Genomic DNA, 23,991 nt, shown 5'->3' on the forward strand with positions numbered 1-23,991 from the left:
TGGAATATCCTTCTACAACTTAGCACCTGTCTGACCCTCTTTCGAAAACCAGTTCAGAAACTCTTCTGGAATTTTTGCCTGTTCACCCTGTGAAAAGTAGTTGAACCCACAGTGGTCCCATTACTCCTCTTTCATCCATTTGTTATAGTTTGCTTTGTCTTTCTGCAAGCATCACATTCTTCTATGTGATGCTAGGTAAGTTTCTTAACCTCTCAGAGCCTAAATTTTCTAACAGGGATGATAATAATACCTATCTCTCTTGAGGATTAAATGAGTCACTGCATTTGTAACGTTTAGAACAGAGTCTGGTACATGGTAGTCTTCCAGTAAGTGTGAGTTGCTATTTATTTTCCCCAGAAGACAGCACTGCAAGAAGACAGGACTAGATCTTGTTATCTCCAGAACCTAGGACAGTAACAAAATTTGCTTGGCAAATGTTTGCTCAATGGCTCTAGTAGGGTCAGTAACTGCTATATGTACTTAGTTGAAGATGTGATTAAATATAACAGTACTCCAACGAAGTTACAAATAAAGTCAGTGTCATCCTTGCCTCACAGCTTGCATAGAAGGACCTAGGCTGTTTAAATTGGAGAAGAGATGACTTATGGGGAAGAGACAGATGTACAAAATCAAGCAATAGCAGGATTCCTATGCAGTGGCCAAAGCCCTGCAGTCTTTTTCAGTCTCTGATGTTGAGGGTGTGGAATGGCATGGAGTGGCTCATGTATGAGGCATGTAGCTCTAGTTCAATGTGGAAAAAAGTCTAAAAGTTACATGCCCCAAGTGCATTCATCTTTGGCTCTAATATCACTGGTGTCTGTGGTTTAGCTTGCGGGGCTCCCCTGGGATTGGTGAATTCCGTATTGAATGGGTGCCCTGGTGAGATAGTATATAGAGACTGGGGGAGGCTGGAGGCAGAGTTGACTGGTGAGTTAGGGGAGAAACATTTAATTCTTAGGTTAGACGTGAGATGTGGATTCTTGGGTCAGAGTGGGGAGAAAATGCCGTTTGTAAGCTGGAGGCAAGAAGCCTGGATTGGAGACTAGAGTCACTAGAGTCTTGACTTGCTTCTTTATAGAGTTTTGTGTTTTGTTTTTTGTTTTGGCTGGGGTAGGTATTTAGGTTTATTCATTGACTTATTGTTAGAGGAGGTACTGGGGATTGAACCCAGGACCTCATGCATGCTAAGCACACGCTCTACCACTTGAGCTATACCGTCCCCCCTTGACTTGCTTCTTGAGGGCTGTGTGTGTCTTATTTAATTCTCTTTCCCTAAAGTACACAAGACCTGGTATAAGGTTGATGCTAGAGAATGTTTTTTGAATGTATGAATGAATGAATGAGCGAGCCATATCCTTTTGAAGAGAGCGACAGCCACACATTGGGGAATCCTTTTTTAAAATCTGTCAAGTAAGGTTTCTCAGATTGGACTGTACCCACTCCCAGTGATTGAGGGGGCGTTGTCTGTAAGGGAGGGTAGGATGTCCTTCTAAGGGATTTCTTAATTTCTTTCATTTTGCTGATGCTAGATTGCTGTTTTTTATTATCATAATGAAGTTTTGTACTTAAAAAAAAACCTAGGATATATGTGCGTGTTTATATTTCTCTTTGTAGCACAAAGCTGTTAGAGTTAATTTAAGTTTTGTCTTTTCTCACTTGGAGTTTTGTGATTGAATACACTGTTTTTCTTTGACAATTTTTAGGATGAAATCCTGAAGGCAGCGGTAATGAAATATGGGAAAAACCAGTGGTCTAGGATTGCCTCACTGCTGCATAGAAAATCAGCAAAGCAGTGTAAAGCCAGATGGTATGTACCAGTTAATGAGCAGAAAATAGAAAATGACCTTAATTATGATGAGGAAAATACCAGTTCTTTGAACCTTACCAAAGAAAGCAAGCATTGTGATACAATAAACTATGGAGTGGGAGATGGGAATTCAGATTTAAGACCTAGCTGTCATTTGGTTCTTAGGTGATATTAGGCAAGCCATTTTTCTCTCCCATCTCTCTTGTCTCTCTTTTCTCCCAACTGGGGACAATACTTGGCCCTGACTGTTGGAGATGTGAGGCTCAAATGAGTTACTGTTTTTTGAGAGTGCTTTGTGAAACATAAAATAAATCTACTTTTAGGTGTAGATGGACCCCAGCTTATAAATGGATTGTATTATAAAAATTTATAAGTTGGTTGTTTTAGAACTTACTTTCCCAGGTAAATAATTGATAATTAATGGTTAATTTTCTGGTAGTTGAGTTTCCTCATTAATACAGTGGAAGTATTGTGTATTTGCTTCCCCAAAACATAACAACCCAACATTTCATTTGTGGTGTCCCCTTTTAAGTCACAGAGTAGTGGACACATTAAGTTCTTTACATGTGTTTTTGGCACGAGTGATCTGGCCCCAGCCCTGACCCGTGTGGTACTAGGATCATATTTTAGATTGTATGAGTAACGTAATTTCCTAGGCACCTGGGTAGGGGAAAGGATCAGAATGTAGAGATAGGCCCACAAAGAGGAAGCTGGTCTTCAGACTGCATAAGTGGTTCTGATTTCTGCTTCTCTTAGTGGAGCTAAGCTTCTTCCCCTATGTTTGGTAAGGCTTGTATATTGGTTGCAGGCCTCTCATCCAGCTAAGCAGACTGGATGTGTTGGGTGGGGCATTAGAAAGACAGGATGGCATAGTAGTTTTACTTAAAAAACTCAACAAACAAAAGCATGTAATGTTGAAAAGCATTTAGTGAGTGTAAGTCAGATGCTTAAAGAAGCCAAGGTGTTGTGAGAATCAAATCAAAGTACAAGAAAGTACTATGAAAACTAGAAACATTATGAAAATATGAGGTGGTATTGTCTTATTTGCAAATAATTTCAATATCTCTAATAAAGTATAAAATGAATGAAAACAATTCATTTGTTGGAAAGCATATGATCATGTTTCAGTCAGGTTACCTTTTTTAAGCATTACTAACCTTGCATAATTAAAATACAGTAGAATTTAGTGAGATAGGGAATCTGGATTGGGGTAAGTTTAACCAAATAATATTCTGTTATTAAAAAAAGAACAGCTTTTGTGATTGAAGGATGAGAGTTAGCTTGCATTTTTCAGATACTAGAAGTCAGTATGTCTAATGTGTAGGTAGGAAATTCATGCTGGATGACTGATTAAGGTATAAAATGGTATCTTTTTATTAGGTATGAGTGGCTGGATCCAAGTATTAAGAAAACAGAATGGTCCAGAGAAGAAGAGGAAAAACTCTTGCACTTGGCCAAGTTGATGCCAACTCAGTGGAGGACCATCGCTCCAATCATTGGAAGAACAGCTGCCCAGTGTTTGGAACACTATGAATTTCTTCTGTAAGTGAATCTCCAGAAACAGTATTAAGATGTGTGTATATCTTCTGAATGAGGCTAAATAAATTTTTAGCATTTTCTGAATTTAACAGTAGTTACAGATCTGAATAAAGCCAGAGGAGCTAAAGCTGTTGGATTGTATGTTCCACATCTTATGTGGTTGATCAAGACTATGTTTCCTGTTACATATTTTTTTTAAATTATAATTTGAAAATATTATATAAGTCATACATATTAATCATGGAAAATCAGAGGGAAAATAGTAAAAAAGCAAATAAAAATCACCCACAGTCACACTGCTGAGAGTTAACCATTGGAACATCTTGGTTCATCACTAAAAGGTTTTTTTGTGTGGCTTTGCTGCATTTGTGATTTAAGAAGCTAGTTAAATGGTCAGTGGAAACACTGAAATTAGAGAGAGATTTAAAACCATCTCTTTCAGGTGAAGCAGTAATAGAAATGCTTTATTTTGTTAATTCCCATCCATTGAGTTTTTGAAAGAAGAGTGCCAGCACCAGGAAACCTGGTATTTCTAAGACTAAATGGTGTAGTAGTATGATTCATTATTCTGGGCTCATCTAGGGATAAAGCTGCCCAAAGAGACAATGAAGAGGAAACAACGGATGATCCACGAAAACTTAAACCTGGAGAAATAGATCCAAATCCAGAAACAAAACCAGCACGGCCTGATCCAATTGATATGGATGAGGGTAAGTGTATGTCTGTGAGAAATTTAACTCTTTTAGTTTGTTTCTAAACCCCTCTGACTTTTTAGAATTGCAGTTCTACCTGCAGATGTTATTCTAAGTCTCTTTCTGAATGTATCCAGTCTTATATTATACAGTGATTGCTCTTTTTGGACAGTGTCCCTTTATCTTTTGGCTTTTCAATTCATTTAGTGAGTTAAGCTGTGTAATGCTACTGGACAGATTTCCTGGAGGCCAGCAGGCAAGCTCTTTAGGATCCTGTATTCTCATTTTTGTTCTGAGGAAAGAGGCAACAAGTCAGGATTTTGGGCCCCAGTCCTATTAACTACTTTTTTGACTTTGGGCAGGTAGTTTGATCTTTGTGAAAAGGCAGCACTGCAGTACTATGAGGGAGATTTATGATGCCTTTTTGAGATGTTGAATCAAGAGTCAGGAACAAGATTTGAATCTAGTTTAGTGCCGTATCTGCCACGTATAAGCTGTGTGACTTTAGGCAAGTCATGTAATCCCTCTGCACTTTGATCCTCTTTCCTGTCAGATGGAGAGTAATAATATCTATCTTACTTCACAGGGTTGTTGTGAAGCATTCAGTTAATATTTGTTGAGTTTTTAATTAAAAAATTTGAAGGTAGTAGTTTCCAAAGGCAGACTGTGGCTAGGCTGGCTGCATCATTGTCACATGGCAAACTTTAAAAAATACAAGTACAAGGGCCTCCACAGCAGATCTGAGTCAGCAGGTTGGAGGAAGGGAGGGTAATCTTGGAATCTGAGGGTTTTTTCCTAAAGTTCCCTTATAATTTCAGTGAGCACCCTTGTATAGGACTTGCTGTAAGTTATCGGTAATGAAATTTATTCTACTTGAGGGAGCCAAGGAAAATGTATTGGAGGAGAGAATTAGTTCTGAGGGAAAAAAATGAAGGAAAAATAATAATGAAGATATCAGTTCCCTTATAATTAAATAGTAGTTTTTACAATATTCCACAATTTGTGCTGTGCCAGGTAGGTGATGTTAATAAAAGATACAATAATTATGGCCACTGTTTAATGAATACTTGATAGATGCTCTGCATATTTCATTCTGCTTAGTCCTTTTCAACATCCCTGTGAAGTAGGAATTGTTATTCCCATTTTATAAGTGGTGAAACATATCGAGGGAGGGTAAATACGTTGCCCAGGGTCACATAACTAACAAGTGGTGGGTCTGGTTTTTAACTTAGGTTTCTCTGACTTCAAAACTCAAGCTATTTCCTTTATGATATACCATATGATGACTATATTTATGCTTTTTCTCATCTTAAGCACTAGGATATGTCTCTCACATACCTTGCTCCTGCGGGAGAAGAACTTAGTTTTTCTTCTCTTAATTTTTGCAGATGAACTTGAGATGCTTTCTGAGGCTAGAGCCCGCCTGGCTAATACTCAGGGAAAGAAAGCCAAGAGGAAAGCGAGAGAGAAACAGTTGGAAGAAGCAAGGTATGGTTGTTTCTATCCATAGTTGAACAGTAGGTCTGCATCCTTAGGCCCAGTGAAACTGCATGGTTTATCAGCCCTGCTGGGTGAGTGAGAATTGTCTAATTCCAGTTATGCTTTAGTTTCTTTATTACTTAGAAAAAGTCCTATATATTTTTCCTAACCATTTTAGAATAGTTATAGAAAAAATACATATTTAAAAAGGGTTTTGTAACACATGACTGAAGTAATGCCCAGATATAGATAATAGATATGTATTTATGTGTATGGACGGACGGGCGGACACACGCACGCGCGTGCGCACACACACTGTGTTGGGTTTGTTCTGTTAGCTCAAAAAGCTTCATTTGTTGTAGCCTTTTTTTTTTTTAAATGGGGGTCCTGGGACTTGAACTGAGGACTTTACCACTGAGCTATACCCACCCTGCCCTGTTGGCATCATATGGCTACAGGACACAGGGCTCTGTGACTTTGGCATGACTGCCAGTTAGTTACTCTCCTTGATTAGTGTTGGGCAGGCACTGGCTGTGAAACAGGAAACGCAGCTGAACATGGAGTCAGTGAGCCTTGAACCACATTTTAGGCTGTCATAGACATTCTCATTTAAAAAGTGAGTGGAATTAAGTATTCCCTCTACTCAAGGTTTTCTCCACTTTCCCCTTCCTTTTGGTTAGATGCATGATTGACATCATTCCTAATAGCCCAGAAACCAGGATGAAGTGAATAAAGTGAACTTTACAAGAGCTTACTAGCTTTTGGAATTCAGGCACTGGAGTAACCTCCCTAGCCTACACAGCTGCCTTTTGTGGTCTTTAAGTTGGGAAGTGCTTCCTGACCTGATGACTAGCATTGTGTTGATGGTTCCCCCAGTATGGCTTTGAAATGCCAGGTCCTGGGATGGAGGATTCTTTCATGCCAGAGGATGCTTTTTGGCGTAGCTGGCAACCACTAGCCCAGAATAGTTACTTAAGATGGGAGTATGATTGGCCTGGGATAGTAAACAGAAACCAAGAGGAGGTACTAAATTTTCTGCTCAATCTCAGTCACCTTTCTATTCTGTACACTATTTAGGGTTAAGTAATGTGAGTAAGATTAAAAAATAATCACGTTTCCATTTCTATCCATGTTGTTTGGAGGCCAAATTTTTTGAGCCTTTTAATCATGTGGACTGGGTCAGGGATGTGGCAAGTGTGGATATGAAAAATCTGCAAGTATGGCTGGTATTATTTGCTTTAAATTAATTTTGCAGATTTAAATTTACCCTACTCTTTCTTGTAGATTTTCTTATAGTACCTACACATCTTTATAACTTGTGCAAATATCTTGTAATTGACTACCTTGGTCTGTATGCAAAATGCACTGGAGGGCTGTTATTTACTTTAAATGTTAAATTACAGATCTGATTTATAACTTAAAGCTTTTTATTGATTATAAAAGTAATACACTTCTCTTGCAAAATAGTATTGTACTATTCTCTTTTGGGGGCATGGTTGATACAACGCTGTATAGCTTGGTTATATTCACTTAGCGTTATATTGTAAAGGTTTTCTAATGTCATTTGAAGTCTTTATTTTCTTTATTTAAAGAATAAAATTACTTTTGAAATGTGTCCTTCCAAACTTTTCTCAATATAGACACACGTTTATGTGTACATACGTATACAATAACATTTGTGTAAATTAGATCATACTGTATAGACTATTTTGATGAGATGTTAACTGTTAATCTTACTGGGGTTCCCTTGTAAGTGATGAATCATTTTCTCTCACTGTTTTTAAGATTTTCTCCTTATTTTTGGCTTTCAACATTTTTCGTATATTTCTTTTCGTAAATTTCTTAATGTTCACCTTACTTGCAGTTCGTTGAGCTTCCTTGATGTGTAGGTTAATGGTTTTTAATAAATTTGGGAAACTTTCAGCTATTATTTCTTCTAATATTTTATTCTCCTTTTTTTCTTTCCTTTCCTTTTGGTATTCCTATTGTGCATATATTTGTTGGTGCATTTAATGGTGTTTTACATTTCTGTGAGACTCTGTTCATGTTTCTTCATTTTTTTCCCTTTTCTTTGGATTGCATAATCTTGATCCATCTGTCTTCAAGTTTGCTAATTCTTCTGTCACTTCAGATCTGTTGTTGAACCCCTCTAGTGAAGTTTCATTTTAGCTTTATACTTTTCAACTCCAGAATTTCTGACTGGTACTTTGTAACCATTTCTCTTTATTGATTTTCTGTATTTGATGCAACATTTTCATTATATCTTCCTTCTTTAATCATGGTTTCCTTTTGTTTTTTGAACATATTTATAATGTCTCCTTTGAAGTCTGTCTGTTAAATCTGACATCTGGTTCCTCTCACAGGCAGTTTCTGTTTCCTGCTTATTTTCTGATGTGTGGGTCATGCTTTCCTGTTTCTTTGTATGTCTCACCTTTTTTTGTTGGGAACTGGACACTTTGGATGATATACCATAGCAGTTCTGGGCACTGTGTTTCCCCCATTCCCTCCTTGTTACTGTTACTTGCTTGTTTACTTGTTAGTGACAGGCTGGATTATTTTACTGAAGTCTGTTCTCTTCCCTCCTCCAGAAATGTGAAGCCTCTGGGGTTGCTCCTCATGGGGGCGCGGTCTTGGGTGTGCCCACAGTCATCTTGGGGTGATGTAGTTTTGACAGGACTTTGTGACATCTTTTCTGCTGGGTATACCCAGTTGTTAAATTTGACTAATTGCCAGCTTATTGCTGTATTGTTTTCAGCAATGTCTTGGGTGTAAATATTAATTGTTCCACAAACTGATCCAATCAAACTTTGGCTCCTTTGAAGGGATAGTTTCTGTGGTCAGTGTTTGATATTTGTTTTCACCCCAGGAAGGCTTCTACTTTTTGAAAGAGATTGATACTCGCAAACTAGTGGGCCTGCAGTTTAGCCTGTATCTCAAATGAATCTATCAGTTTCTTCGCAGTTGCCTTCCAGCACAACTTCCACTGTTTTTAAGAGTGCCCTGAGCCTGAACGTCTCCATACCCCGTTGCAAATGAAGTCAGTTTCTTTGGGGAGCTTGGAATTCTCAGTGCTACTTATGGGCTCTGATGTGCTTATCTCTGAGTGACACCCCCACTTTAGGAGCTGAGTGCTGGAGGTGGGGAGTGGGGTCTCCTTGGCTTGCGTCTCCTATCACGGAACCCTCCTCCCACAAGCCCAGGCAAGGACTGTTGGTTCCAGCATTGTCAGCAGCACGTGCCCAATGTAGAGCCTCTGGGCAGAAGAATCCGGAAGCCCCTACTTCTCAGTCACTGTTACTGAACTTGGCCTCTGCAGTGTCTGCCTGGAGGTAGGATGAGAGATGCTAATGTCCTGCCCCTCCTGGAATGAAAGCCAGGGAGCTGAAGTGGGGAGAGAGCCCTATGTTCTTGGAGTGGAGGTTTCTGTCTCCCTGAGCTGGAGGGGGCGGGAAGGGAAGAGGAAGTTGGTCTTGATTCAGATACCACAGGCTCTCACTTTTCTTACCGAATTTTAGTAGATTTTCTGGAATACATGTTTATTAGCTATATCTCGTTAGGATCCTTTCCAGAGACTTAACTTTTTTTTTTTTTAACTGTTGATCTTTTTCTTTGCTCTTTATTTAATTTTTATTAAATAAGTGTATTTCCATCCAGAGAAAAGATACATATTTACTTACAGTTCCTTCTTGTTTTCTCTTTGCTCTATTTTATGTGTGTACCTTTAAATCAAAGTTGGAATTGATTTTGGTGAATGGTGTGAGGTGAGGATTTAAATAAATATTTCTTCCCCAAATGGTCAGATAGTTTCCTTAACTCTGTTGGATGATACATCCCTTCCCCACTGTATATGATTTTCAAGGTGATCTTGTGTTCTTTTCCTTCTAGGCGTCTTGCTGCCCTTCAAAAGAGAAGAGAACTTCGAGCAGCTGGCATAGAAATTCAGAAGAAAAGAAAAAAGAAGAGAGGAGTTGATTATAATGCTGAAATTCCATTTGAAAAAAAGCCTGCTCTTGGTTTCTATGATACTTCTGAGGAAAACTACCAGGCTCTTGATGCAGATTTCAGAAAGTTAAGACAACAGGATCTTGATGGGGAGCTAAGATCGTAAGTTGACTTTCTGATTATTTAAATGGAAAAGTATAGTAGGAACTTTATTAAATTCCAAGTATTATCCATATAAGACCTAGATTTTTATCATTTAGCACAATGTGGCCTATGTAGTGCTTTTATTTATTTAATGGAGTCACCTTTCTGAGAAAATCAGTGACCTGGCTGTAATGTTTTTAGCACAGAATGCTGTTTGCATCTCTTGAAATGTCAGCACTTGGCTGTTAGTGAACTCTCTACTCACTGAGTCACAGTCTTAACATTTATGTCCATTTGTGACCAGGTGAGTTACTTTACTAATGGCCTGAATGAATCTGTCACAATCTGGTCTGTTGCTTCTTGTTTTTTCCTAGTGAAAATTTTCTCTCATTTTTCTTAAAATGAAATTAAAATGAAAAAAAATTACCATTGCATTCTTAAATCTTTTCACTTAATGGGGATAAGTAGGTGTATTTGTAAAATGTCTTAGGATGCAGAGGATTTTGCTCATTTCTAGGGACTTTTAGAGTTTCTTTGATTCTTGTATATGAATGTTGTGACAGCCTTTTATGATTGTCAAAGACTTTTAGTTTTCTGCTCCCTGAGTGGCCTTCCATTTCTCTTGACATGAATTGTTAGTAAACAGCAGATGTCAGCCGCTGTGAAACAGGATTTTCTTGGGTATACTCCATTGTGTTTATTTTTCAAATTAGGACCTTGCTTTAGGTATTCTCTACAAGTAAAGAGATTGAAGAAGAAAATAATCATTTGGGAAGGAGTAGACTAGATGGTGGAAGAGGAGGACATGGAAAGGGGAGAAGGCATTCCTGGAGCTTTAAAAGATGGCCTTGAGCCTGGCTTTAGACCCTAACAGCTCTCTGGTATCATTTGTCAGGACTTAAGTATCCTTTAAAAAAAATTTATGAATTAAAAAAATCAAACAATTGAGAACAATTTTAAAGGAAAATTTAAAAATTCATAATATTTTAATTCTGTCCCCTTCATTTAATTGTTTTCCTTTTTGTGTACTTGATCATTTTCCTGTGTGCACATACATATTTTTATTAGAACATAATCATAATATAGGAAAAGTTTTATGTTTTTTTCACATTATGTAACATTTTGCTTATCATAGTCTTTATAGTTACATAGTTTGAATATTTAGTACTTAAATTACTTAGTATATTCTTAGTAATTCTATTGCTGTTCTAAGTCTGCATTCCTCTTGAATATATTAGGTAGGTAATGGTGTAGGGAACAACTTAAAGTATATAGTTTTCATCTTTTTATTAGTACTTTTCTTAAGAATGGGATTATTTTGTTCAGAGCATTTGACTGTGTATATGGCTTTTAATGTTATTGTCTGTATGTAACTTTAAAAAATCTGTTCTCCACCTTGATCCATGACAGTGAAAAAGAAGGAAGAGATAGAAAAAAAGACAAGCAGCATTTGAAAAGGAAGAAAGAATCTGACTTACCATCAGCTATTCTTCAAACTAGTGGTGTTTCTGAATTTACTAAAAAGAGGAGCAAACTAGTACTTCCTGCCCCTCAGGTAATCCGATAAAAGCAGGTTTCTCATTGTGTGAACTCATCTGCTTACCGTTTATTCAGATGTTTGTGGGCCTAGGTGCTCGGTACCACTAAGAAATTCACAACTTAATAGATGAGCCACATAAAAATAAATCATTGTGAGATAGTATGATAAATAAGGAATAAGTTCTCTATAATTTAGTATATCAGGCCTTAAACTGCTCATCTGATGGTTTGGTATGTGATTGTCAGCTCTTAGCAGTTTGTCAGCAGGTTAGGACTTCAGGCCTCTTTTTTTGTAGCTGATAAAAGTGGACTTTATCACCTTTGTGGACTTTAGGCGGCTTTCTTTTATGGGATGTTTTGTTGCGTCGTACTTGTCTTTTTGGGATAATAGCTGTATTAAGAGCACTGTGGGAGTTGTGGAGAAGAGATAATTCATTCAGCTTGTCATGGGCTCTGTTCCTTTGACTGAATTATGGTTGGTCAGAAACATGAGGATTTTAAATAAGCTCTTGTTTTATTTTGACGAGTGCAGCTCTGTAGAATTGGACAGTTGAATGGAATCAGAGAGGTGGATTTAGGAGACCTGAATAGCTTCTTTCCCCAAGAGAGTGCATTGGTTGCATCAACACAAAATTCTTGGGCATAAACATACAATACTTTTGTCAGATGCTGTCATTCCTTGTAGTGATATTTCTTAAATTGAGATTTTGCTTGTAATTTTTTTTAAGTTCTTAGGAAATTTATTCTGGTAAAATTACTGAGATAACACCTTTTGATTTTCTTAGGGATTTTGTGGCTCAGTGGACTCTGATATTTTAATTGGTTTTTAGTCCTCTCCCCCCCAATTGATAAATGGTTTTGTAGAAATACTAATGTTTTGTTCTTGGTTTATTAATATGTTGGTTTGAAAGAATTTCAGTATGGAAACATAAGACTTTGCACCTTGATATACTATATCACATATGGAATTTTCCCCACACATTGTATAGGAAAGACTTTTAGAAACTTCATTATGGAAATTTTCAAGCCCCCCAAAAGTAAAGAGAGTAGTACAATGAATCCCTGTGTACTCATCACACAGCTTCAGCATTTCATCTTTCTGGAATGTGAAAGTTTTAAGTGTGTTATTCCTGGTTAAAATATTGCTACTATGATGACCGTGTCTTTAGATTTCAGATGCAGAACTCCAGGAAGTTGTAAAAGTAGGCCAAGCAAGTGAAATTGCACGTCAGACTGCCGAGGAATCTGGCATAACAAACTCTGCTTCTAGTACCCTCTTGTCTGAATACAATGTCACCAACAACAGCATCGCTCTGAGAACACCGCGGACGCCAGCTTCCCAGGACAGAATTCTGCAGGTAAGCTGCAGTATAGCAGAATGAGCCTTTCACTTTGTTTATTGTCCTTACAAGTGTTACAGAGAACACTGAGTGGTTTGGTTTTGTTTCTTTTATTGTTAACAGTTTGAAACTGAGTAGCATAGCTGCTTGCGATTTCTGTAATAGGGAAGCTAAATCAGATTCAATGATTAGGTAGGGTGATTTCATTTCTGCATTTATTAATTCATAGGTTTATCTTGAAGCAAGCCCTTCTTCCTTCATTAGTATTTAGTACCTGTTAATAAAGCATAGCATTTAAAATTTTCACATTGCCTAGCAATCCTGGAAAGAAATCAGATGTATGTAGTCAGTAATTTTTAAAACTTGCATCTCTGTACTTAGCTTGGCATAGACTGTCTTCAGTACTATTTCCCTCTCTCTTTAACACATGGTGTATACAGCACTGTGTGTTCTTAGGGTGTCTGTGTGCCAGAGGATAGACAAACCTAACAAAACACTAGTGAGTCTTTCAGCACCCTTACAGTGCATTTCCTCATCTCTCATAGTCAAATACAATTTTAAGGTCTTGATTCAGGAGTCAAATAGTCGTAATAGGAAGGCTTAGTAAGAGAAACAGTTGTGCCCCCCATGGTTTGCTTTCTAGAGGTATCAGTTACTGCTCTTTGTTTTTACCTTACCTTTGTTTTACTGCTAAGACACTTGCTACATGTTGGTTATGTTTTCAGTTTTAGGCAGTTTTCTATCTAGCATTTGAACATTTGGCTCTCTCACACCCTCTGCCTCTACCATGGATACACACTCTTTCCATTCCTCCATCTTCCATTATAGTAAATCATAATTTTTCTCCAGATTTATGGTTTACCTTAACATTATATAAACCATATTCAGTAATGACCCAGAAAGTGTCTTATATTGACTCTACTGCACAGTATTTTGTTTTTCTTTGAATTAATTCTTATTTTATTTAATTCCTTAATTTTCTGATTACTTAGCACGAAGTCAGTTCTAGTTCAGTTCAGTTCAGACTTTACTGTGTAAATCTCCTGTCATCTGGTCAAATTTTAGGTGTTTTCATCTTTTTCAACACTTGAAGTCTTTTCCAGAGCTTCTGAATATTCTAGTCCGGACTCATTACTGTTTAGATCTTGTTTATAGCTTGTTCTCTTGCTTTCCCTTCACTATCACCCTAGGAAGTCCCTTGGGTCTCCTCTTTCCAAAGAGGAGTGAAGCGTATCTTTCTGAGGAAGGGTTCATGGGAGTTGAGTTTTTAAGACCTTGCATTCTATCTTCTTATTTGATTGATAGTACAACTGGGTATAGAATTCCAGATTGAAATGATTTTTGTTTATGGTTTTGAAGGCAGTGCTCCAATGTCTTCTGGCTTCTGTTTTTGCTGTTAAGATCTCCTATGCCATTCAGGTTGTTAATAGATAGGAAACCTGTTTTTTTCTTTCTCTTGAAGCTATGTTTATATGGTCTTCTCTTTTTTAAATGGGTGTTTCTTGGTGTGGGTCTGTTTCTAACCACTGTGCTAGGTACTTGGTGGATCTTTTCATTCTGCAGACTCACGACCTTCAATTCTGGGAAATGATTTTGAAAATTAAAAAAATTTCCTCCTCACTTGCATTGACTTATTTTGTTACTTATTCCTCTCTGGTTTTCTGTCTTAGTTGACTTTCTGATTTATTGACAGGAGATTTTCTGAATTTTATCTTTATTCAGTTTTTAAATTTTCAATTTCTAAGAGCGCTTGTTTAAATGTGTTTGGTTTTTGAACATTTCATTTAATGACAATCTTCTTATTCCTCTGAGGCTATTAATGATGGTTTTACTTTGTTTTTATAAATTTTCTTTTCCCTGCATAGTCTTTGTTTCTTTTGTTTTCTATTTTTCATATTTGATATTTCCTCAAATGTCTTTTGATTTTGCTCTCTGCTTATGTTTAGAGGGTATGGGTGGGGCAATTAAAAGCTGCCTGGAAGCTTCTTGGGTGTGGGTGGGACTCCTTGACTCCAGGCTTCCCTGTAGGCTGAACTGGCTGGGATGTTTGATTGAGGAATTTTAAAAAATTATTTAAAAAAATTTATTAAAGTATAGTTGACTTACAATATTAGTTTTAGGTGTAAACATAGTGACTTGATATTTTTATAGATTATGCTCCATAAAAATTTTTTATGAAATATTGGCTATATTCCCTGTGCTGTACATTACATCCTTGTAACTTATTTATCATTGGGGAATTCTTGATGTTAATATGTCTAGATCTTTTCTCTTGGGTTAGTCAGACTCCCCAGAGAAGTGGCTTCTGATCTCTTGCCTGGAGGTTTGAAGCTGGCCAGCCTTTTGGGAGGTTAGTTGGGGAAAAATGCTTTGTATTTGAAATAGCAAAAAGAACACACACACACGAAACTTTGATAATGTGAAAGCCAAGGTTCTTTCCGTGAATAAAGACATACAGAATAGGGGAATAAGCCTGCTCCTCTTTCCTTCATTTTGCCCCCAGACTTAGTGGCTTAATACATTTTCTCGTGTTCATGGTTTCTGTTGGTTAGAAATTTGGACAGGGCATGGAAGGAACTGCTTGTCTCTGCTCTGTGATGTCTAGGGCCTCAGCCAGGAAGACTCAGCATTTAGGGATGACTTGATGGATAGGGGCTGGAATCATCTGGAATGTCTGGTGTTTGATGCTGACTGTGAGTTGGGTCCTCACCTGGGAATGTGGAGTGAATCTGCATGTGGCAGCTCCATGTGCTTGGGCTTTCTCACAGCATGGTGGCCTCAGAATAGTTGAACTTCCCCCACGGTGTCTCAAGGCTCCAATGTGAGTGCTGTAGTGAGTGTGGTGGGAAGCTGTAGTTTTCCTAACCTTGCCTTGTAAGTGAAGCACTGTCCCTTTTGCTTATTCTGTTAGTTGCAGGGGAGTCACAAGCCCACCTGCATTCAAGAGGAGGGGACACAGACCCCACTTCTTGATTGGACGAGTATCAAGGTTGGATTGTAAGATGAGCATGTGAGATGAGAGATGTGGTTGTGCCTGGAAAATAGAGCCTGCCACAGGCCCTGCGCTAGGAGTTAGGAGACTTGTGGGTGCATTGGTAGTAATGAGTACAGGGTTATAGCGGGGGGACTAAAGGCTAGACTTCAGAAAGGAGTCTGCCCTCAGGAGTTTTCTTGTAAAGTGGATAGGTGAGTTAGTAGTATCTTAACTTCCCAGTAGAAGAAACTGAGACTCAGAGAGACTAATGAAGATTGGATAAAGATTAGTGATAAAGCCTAAAACCTAGGTGTTCTGACATTTAGCCTAAGCTCACTTGGGGGAATTTGCATTCTTACTTCTTTTTGATTGTAAAGAGGCTTGGCACGGGTAATAGGAAAAGCTTTTGGGTAAAAGAAATTTCATATGTGAGGCCACAGAAGCATTTCTTGACTACAAAACTTTATTCTAAAACTTCTGACATGCTAATGTTAGGTTGGCAGAAGGAGTGGAATTACTGAATTCTGCCATGGCCGAGTGTTCATTTTCTCTTTTGGTTTTCATTGAGAAAATATATAAGAATTCTGCCTGCTTCAGGGTTTGTGTAGTAGGACCAGAGGAGAGGTGTTTGCTGTCCTGTCTAAACTGTTGAAACACACTGCTTTACCTTCTTGTTAATCAGGAAGCCCAAAACCTAATGGCCCTGACCAACGTGGACACCCCGTTAAAAGGCGGACTTAATACCCCTTTGCACGAGAGCGACTTCTCAGGTGTGACTCCACAACGGCAGGTTGTACAGACTCCAAACACAGTTCTTTCTACCCCGTTCAGGTATTACAAATAAACAGATTTTTTTACTTTAGAAAAACTTGAATCTGAGGTCTTGGACAACATATTTGCTTTAGTAATGTTGACAGAATGGAAATAAGTGTTTAACTTGCCTTTTTATTTCTCCTCACTCATAGTAGCAAGTAACATTATAGTATCCAGGAAATGGCTGGATACCAAGTGGCACTTCCTTCTTTTTTCAGAGTTTCTGATGTTATCACCTTGTTTCTGAATAGTTTTAATCTTGTATAATAAAAGAGCAAATCAATCCACTGTTAATGATGATCTGATAAATTTTATAAAAGTTGTAATACTTTTTATGCACGTATTACTATTGCCTTTCCCCCAACATTTTATTGTGAAAATTTCTAATGTTCAGAGAGGTTGAAAGAATGGTAAAGCAAATATCCATATACCCACCACCTGATTCTGTAGTTGTTAATATTTTACTATGTTTGCTTTATCACATATCCATCCATCAATCAATCCATCTTATTTTTTAATGCATTTCTGTGTAAGTTACAGATATCAGTCCATTTTACCCTAAACATTTCCTCATGCATATCATTAACTAGAGTCAGAGTTCAGTATTTGGTTATATTTCTTTTGTTTTAAGCTACTGGTTTTAAAGAAGAATTTTTAAGATACAGACATTACAGAGGCAATTCGTATTAAAATGGAATTTGAGCTATTAAGGTTGGAAATACTTGGGCTTTACTTTTCATTTTAAATGTTAGGCTATGTGCTCCTCCTGGTTGTTAAGCATACGGGAAGCATCTCAGACTGTTACAGCCATACATGACAGCAGGATTGAGAGACACTGGCAGCCAAAACCTTACATAACATGTAGCACTTTCATTAGGCTTGGAAGAGAGCCTAATCCTTCTTTTCCTGTGTATGTCTTGTTTCTTAACTAGATTGTAAGCTCCTTGCAGGCAGGGGTCATGTCTTATATGGTAACACTTCACCTCACTTCTGGGGACAGCTGTCTGGCAGCACCACCTGTCTGGAACACAGCCAAGATACAGGAAGTAAGCAACCAAAAAAAAAAAAAAAAAGAAAGCTTTGAACAATTAAAATATAAGGTGCAAAGACTGGATTTTATTCCTAGGAGAATTTATTAGCTCTTACTCAGAACTATTCATATTTAGATGTGATTCTAAAAGCCTGGTATTGATTTCCAAACAAAATGGAGGAACTACTTAAAAGTATGTACGCCTTTGATGATGGTGGAATAACCAGCAGCTGTAGGGAGGGAGGAGACAAATGAGAAGTTGAAGACACTGAACTCAAAGTCATTTGGGGTCTTTAGTGTGGTGGCCACCCTCTCTCCCCACTGTGTATTCTTAGCCACCCTGATGTGTCAGGAGAAGGTTAAAAAATGTTTGATAGACCTAGTTAATAAGGCAAGAAAATGTCAGATGTAATGACTTTATTTGAAGTCATTAAAATAAAAATAGTACATGTAAATACCAAGTTAGTTGAACTAAACTTTTATTTTAACCTAGAGGTCTAACTTTAAACCAGGTAGGAAGTCAGAATTTCTGGAAAATTTCTTTTTTGCTTTCCTTGTAAAATATTTTGTGTGAAAAACATTTGAAAGCACAATCCAAATAAAATTGGCACTTTTATTGATTGGAATTTCTGTCTTTCTAGGACTCCTTCTCATGGATCTGAAGGGCTGACTCCACGAAGTGGGACAACTCCCAAACCAGTTGTTAACTCCACCCCGGGTAGAACTCCTCTTCGAGACAAGTTGAACATTAATCCTGAGGATGGAATGGCAGACTACAGTGATCCCTCTTATGTGAAGCAGATGGTACGTGTCAATTCCCTTTTAGTACTCTTAAAAAAAATTTTTTTTAGTATCTCATGGGTACCAAATTAAAATTTTTCTCCTTGTTACTGAATATTGCATATACCCTAAGATTCTAAACACCTGTGGACACCAGAAAAGGAAAATGATTTGTAGGACTTGAGAAGGGGGACTTTTTGGTCTTACAAGCCTGCTTTTTCTTATTCTTAATATGTTTTTGAATATTGATTTTGCTGATAATGCTCCATATATCTTTTGTGATTTCAATTTTTATCATTTACTAATTAATACTTCTTGAATGATAGATTTATTTATTCTTTCCTATTTCTGTAAAATTAGTTTTGAGTTTCCAGAGTGCCTTATAAAGTAGATTTTGAGCTTGATTCCTCTGCTTGCTGTATGCTTTCAGAAAGACAGTCTAGATCTCAAAGCCACGTTAATTTGATGTTACTTGTTCACCTTAGTGAAGTTTTCTTTTGTGTATTTTGCAAGATGATGTAGAAAATTAGTTAAAGAAGTTATAGTTTTGTTTCTGCTCATGTTACTGCTTTTGTTATGTCACTATTGGGCCTTCTTATCTTAAGCCACAGAAGATTGTTGTGAGATTTAAAAAAAAAATGAGTTCCAGTGATGATCTCTTTCCAGTTTACAAATTAATTCTAACTTCATGTATAGATTTGGTTGGTTGAGAATTTTTTTAATACCCTAATTGATATCAGCTAATGCCAACTCTGAATGGCTACAGAAGAATTAAACAAATGAAGAACCTAATATGTGCAGAGCACAAATCTGGACACTTCAGGGGATCTAAAGTTGAGTAAACATGTCCTTTGTCTTAAAGAAGTTGATGCTCTGGAGAGATGGGCAGTTAAACCAAGTCCAAAAATAATTGTAATATAAGAACAAAATAAGCCCTTTGAGTAAAACCAACATGCTTAGGGCGGCCAAAGAAAGAAATAATCGCATTTGTTGGGTGGGTACTAGAAAAGCCTTCATTGAGGAAGTGTACTCAGGAGAAGGGTGGGGGCAGTCCCAGATGGAGGCCACAACATGAGTAAGCATGGAGCATGTTTTGAATCTAGCAGCTCATCTGGTTCTCCCACCTAGCATACGTGCAGGGGAACAGTGGGGAACGAGACGGAAAGGTGAGCTGAGGATGTAGTGGGGAGAACTTGGGGTACCAGGCACTTGGTTTTGGGAACTATGAGCTATTTTCTTTGGCTTGTGTATTATCTTGTATTTGCATTAAAAATAAACGCACACACAAATTCAGGCATCTTTTCAGTTTAGGTTTTGTTAGTCCAAGGACAAATTGACTTTTGAAGTTGTTCTTTTCATTTGCTGTTAAATTTCAGTGTCAGAAATCCTTAAGTGGAAATCCCAGAAGACTTTTTTTTTCTGCCCCTGCAGAGGTAATTCTCAAACCTTCTGTTAGAATACCCCATAGTAACTTCATTGATCACAAATCAAAGTTTATGACTGGTCTTAATATAGGGAAGAAATGGAGATAGAAATTAAACAAAATCTTGTCTCAACTCTGACGTTAGGGATCATTTTTCTGTAATTAAAATTAGGCTAATTATTTTTTAAGAAACTTACAGAATATTAGTTGAATATTTTAATGTGTATGAATTGAGAAGGACCAATTCTTTTCTACAGGAAAGAGAATCTCGTGAACACCTCCGTTTAGGGTTGTTGGGCCTTCCTGCCCCTAAGAATGACTTTGAAATTGTTCTACCAGAAAATGCTGAGAAGGAACTGGAAGACCGTGAAGTAGATGATACTTACATTGAAGATGCTGCTGATGTGGATGCACGGAAGCAGGTGGGGATGATTGTTATGTATCTCAGGATGGCTGCTTAAAGTTTCTTCAGTACTAAAAAAAATTACCCTAAAGTAAACTACTTACATCATTAATAATATGCACTCATTTAATTTGTAATAAACTTAGAATATCTTGGTATGTATTCTTAAAATGTATATTGTTGTAGATAACAATTTAAACACCCTCTGTCAATTTCATTATGCTGCTTTAAAATACGTATGGTAGCTTTATAGACATTCCTTTCACTCTAGCCAAGAAAAGATGTTGCTGATCAGCCTTAGAAACAAGTACATCTTGGGTTGGTTGAGTAAATGGTTTTAAGTCAGTGTAAACTAATAAAAAAAATGTGAATTTGGAAATTTAGAGTGTGGTGGAATAATATTAGTAACACCTTGTGCTAATATATATTCCAGTTCATTAATTTATAATTTGCACATAACAACCAGGGGAATAAATAGGTTAGATATTGGCTTCATTTTAGAAATGAGGAAGCAGGCTCAGGTGAATTAAGTTAACTTTCTCAGGTCTCATGGCTGGAAAGTGGTAAATCTTGACCTAAGACAGATCATGTGACCTCCTTCAGGAATTCTTGCTATAGTCCATTTCAAGATGGTTTTAGAAATTGAGTAATTTCCTGGGATTGAAGTGAGAATGGCATCAATGGAAATGGTATTTTAGAGGGAAACCACGTAAATGTACTTTTTGATGGGAAATAATATGATAATACTTTTTGTGTTTAGTTGTCTTAGCTATTTTGAGTTACATTTACTCTCAGAAATGGTTTGAAATTCTAATTTGTTAACCCATGTTATTCATAATTTAAGACTCAGGAAAAACACATTCATTGGCTGGCTCTTTAAATTAGAAATCAGTAGCTTGAGGTGGAAGGGAAAGGTTGGAAATGTCCCCTCTAAATTTAGGATTTTGATTTAGACAAGAAAAGAATGATTATCTGCTAGAAGGAGGATGTAAATTTAGCGAATGCTCCTAGTAAATTTTGGAAGCTCTTAGTTTCTACTGGAATGAGAGAATGAATAGACTGATTAATTTCAGTGGCCTTATATTGCCTTTTTACAAACTTAACAAAGATTTCTACTGCTTTATCTCTTGAATACACATGTTCTTATAGACTACAGTGTTTTCAGCTTTATTGAAATGTGTCAGATACTGTATAGTTGCAAAAATGGATATAAAAATAATTTTTTAGGCCATGCGAGATGCAGAGCGTGTAAAGGAAATGAAACGAATGCACAAAGCTGTCCAGAAAGATCTGCCAAGACCATCAGAAGTAAGTATTAGAATTTCTGGCTTAGGAAGTCTTAAGTTTCTTTTTATGCAATTGATGTTTTTTATATTATTTGTAAAGTCTATAAAATAACATTTCATCTACTTTCTGGAATATAATAAAGTAGTTACCAGATCCATTCTTGAAATGCTTCACTGGTACAAATAAGAATTTTGAAGAAAAAAAAATTATTTCCTTTGAAAATGTTAAAGTCCTATAGGCATACCTCAGAGATTTTGTGGATTTGGTTCCTGACCACCACAATAAAGCAAATATGGCAGTAAAGTGACTCACGTGGCTTTTCTGGTTTCCTAGTGCATGTAAAAGTTACATTGACACTATCCTGAAGTTTTTAAAGTGTGCTTTAGTATTATATTCCCCCCCCAAAAAAAGTACTTTAATTAAAAACGTCTTTGTAGCTAAAAATTGCTATTATCTGAGCCTTCAGTGAATTGTAATCTTTTTGCAGTAGTAACATTAAAGATCACGGATCACAGATCACCGTAACAAATAGAAAGTAATGGAAAAGTTTGAAATAGTGTGAGAATTACCAACATGTGACACACAGACATGAAGTGAGCAAATGCTGTTGGGAAAATGGTGCCAATGGACTTGCTAAACATAAGGTTGCCACAAACCTTCAATTTGTAAAAAACATACTATCTGCAAATTACAGTAAAGTGAAGCACAGTAAAATGAGGTGTGCCTGTATTTAATTCATGCTAGAACAAGTAATAACTTGTAACATTAGTAATAACATTAGTATGTGTAGTAATATGTTTGATAATTGCACTTGTTTTAAAATTTTAGGTAAATGAAACTATTCTAAGACCCTTAAATGTAGAACCACCTCTAACAGATTTACAGAAAAGTGAAGAGCTAATCAAAAAGGAAATGATCACAATGCTTCATTATGACCTTCTCCATCACCCTTATGAACCATCTGGAAATAAAAAAGGAAAAACTGTAGGATTTGGTACCAATAATGCAGAGCACATTGCCTATCTGGAACATAACCCTTATGAAAAGTTCTCCAAAGAAGAGTTGAAAAAGGTATTGAATATTGCTGTCTTGTGTGATTTAAGTATTTGTTAGGTACTGTGTATCATGGATAAACGTTAACATATTTTCCCATATTGATAGTCATAAACAACTGAAATACATAGTTAGGAGATAAGTGTTCATATTAAGCGTTATGAGAAGGACAGAGTTAATTGCCCCCTCTTCCCCGTGTTCAGGTAAACACTGGTTTGATGGCAAGGTGTTTTTCTTTCCTGGTTGTGTGCCTGATTGACAGTTGCTACAGTTGCCATTTTCTGTGTTTAACTCTGCTGTCTCCGAATAGAGCGGAATGCCTACTTAAACCTCATTTATTTAGAAGACTGTGAAAAAGCAAGACTGTATTAAAAATACTTACAGATTATACCTTTCACCTGTTGAAAGAAAGGAAATACTGTTTACTGAATCAGGGAAGATGGAATTTAGGAAATACATTTCCCTAAACTTTCCATTGTTTGTATGGAAACTTGAAATAAAGATCACGTTGCTAATAGAGGTTCTATAAGGGACAGATTCTGACTTTTGAAAATAATCAGTTAGTAGTGATTTGGAATTATTTGAAACTATTACACATTAGTTTACATATCCTCCTATATTTTATTTATCTATTTATAGTCTTACTTATTCCAAAAAGAATTTGAAGCAGCTATTTACTTAGCAGATTCTGTATGGACAATTTAAATAGAATTTAGCTTTACTCTCTCCTAATTAGCACAAGAGCTGATTTAGTAAATTTTTACTATATACAGTTTCAAAGTGAAATACTATATTATAAGGAAAAAAGTGTCAGATTTTCATTAAGTATGTTAAAATTGGTTTGTTTTCATTATTTCTCCTAAGAAGTATTGTTTTAAACTGTCTCCTATAGAAAAGATGTCCTTTTTTTTTGTTTAAATTTATCTTATGCTGGTTATTCATCTTGATTTTATATATTTTGGTCTGTGTTTATTTTCTGATGTTACTGGAATGATCAAAAACATTCTATAAAGCACAAAAAGTAGTTGTCAGTTTTTCGTGAGCTTTGAAGCAAAGGGCTGAAAAAAGTTCATGCAGCGTGCTCACGGAGTCTGTCTGGTGTTGGGATAGGCTCTTTGTGTATACTGTATCACTTAATCCTCGTAACAGACATGCTAGATGTTACTCCATTTTACAGATGAGAGAGGACTCGGGGGTTAAGTAAGTTCAGGTAGTTGCTTAGATGCTAAAGCTGTGATTGGAGCCCAGGCTTGTCCATCTCAATCCTCCTCATTCTGTCATCTTAAACTGTTTCTTTTATAGTGAACAAAAACTGGTCTGTGATCCATCATTACTTGATTTGTGCCTCCAGTTTCATTTTCTGGCAGTGTCAAGGGTATTCTTTCAGATGAGAAAAAGGTCGTGTGTCAAAAAAACGCCTGCTTCCCCTTTGTGATCTCGTGAAGTCCGAAGTGTAGACGGCGTGGTGGAGAGGAAGTAGCACCGTGCCCTTTGGCCTGGGCATGAGCCTCCCTTGTCTGCTTACTAGTGTTTTTGAACAAGTTGTTTAATCTCCATGAGCCATCATTTCATCAACTTTAAAGTGAGGTTAATATTGACTGCTTTGTAAGGGTGGCTGTGGTGTTTGGTGATAAGCTATGTAAAAATTTTCAATCTGGTACCTAGCACATAGTAGATATCTGAGAAATGGTAGCTGCTGTTATGAGTGAAGGCTAAGGGTGTTTATATTATTGTGGTTAATACATG

General features: G+C 36.9%; 1 protein-coding gene across 1 annotated transcript in view; it reads left to right on the forward strand.

Annotated features, from left to right (window-relative positions):
• The window catches only part of CDC5L (cell division cycle 5 like), a 38,324-nt gene that overhangs the window by 1,067 nt on the left and 13,266 nt on the right, over positions 1 to 23,991 (forward strand). The window contains exons 2-13 of the mRNA XM_010973829.3: positions 1,704 to 1,807; positions 3,188 to 3,349; positions 3,929 to 4,056; positions 5,427 to 5,526; positions 9,403 to 9,621; positions 11,014 to 11,158; positions 12,312 to 12,500; positions 16,139 to 16,287; positions 17,941 to 18,103; positions 19,760 to 19,924; positions 21,133 to 21,213; positions 22,021 to 22,263. Coding sequence (XP_010972131.1) covers positions 1,704 to 1,807; positions 3,188 to 3,349; positions 3,929 to 4,056; positions 5,427 to 5,526; positions 9,403 to 9,621; positions 11,014 to 11,158; positions 12,312 to 12,500; positions 16,139 to 16,287; positions 17,941 to 18,103; positions 19,760 to 19,924; positions 21,133 to 21,213; positions 22,021 to 22,263 — 1,848 coding nt within the window. The remainder of the gene's footprint in view (positions 1 to 1,703; positions 1,808 to 3,187; positions 3,350 to 3,928; positions 4,057 to 5,426; positions 5,527 to 9,402; positions 9,622 to 11,013; positions 11,159 to 12,311; positions 12,501 to 16,138; positions 16,288 to 17,940; positions 18,104 to 19,759; positions 19,925 to 21,132; positions 21,214 to 22,020; positions 22,264 to 23,991) is intronic.

Source organism: Camelus bactrianus, chromosome 20 (genome assembly GCF_048773025.1).
Source record: "Camelus bactrianus isolate YW-2024 breed Bactrian camel chromosome 20, ASM4877302v1, whole genome shotgun sequence".
Taxonomy (NCBI): domain Eukaryota; kingdom Metazoa; phylum Chordata; class Mammalia; order Artiodactyla; family Camelidae; genus Camelus; species Camelus bactrianus.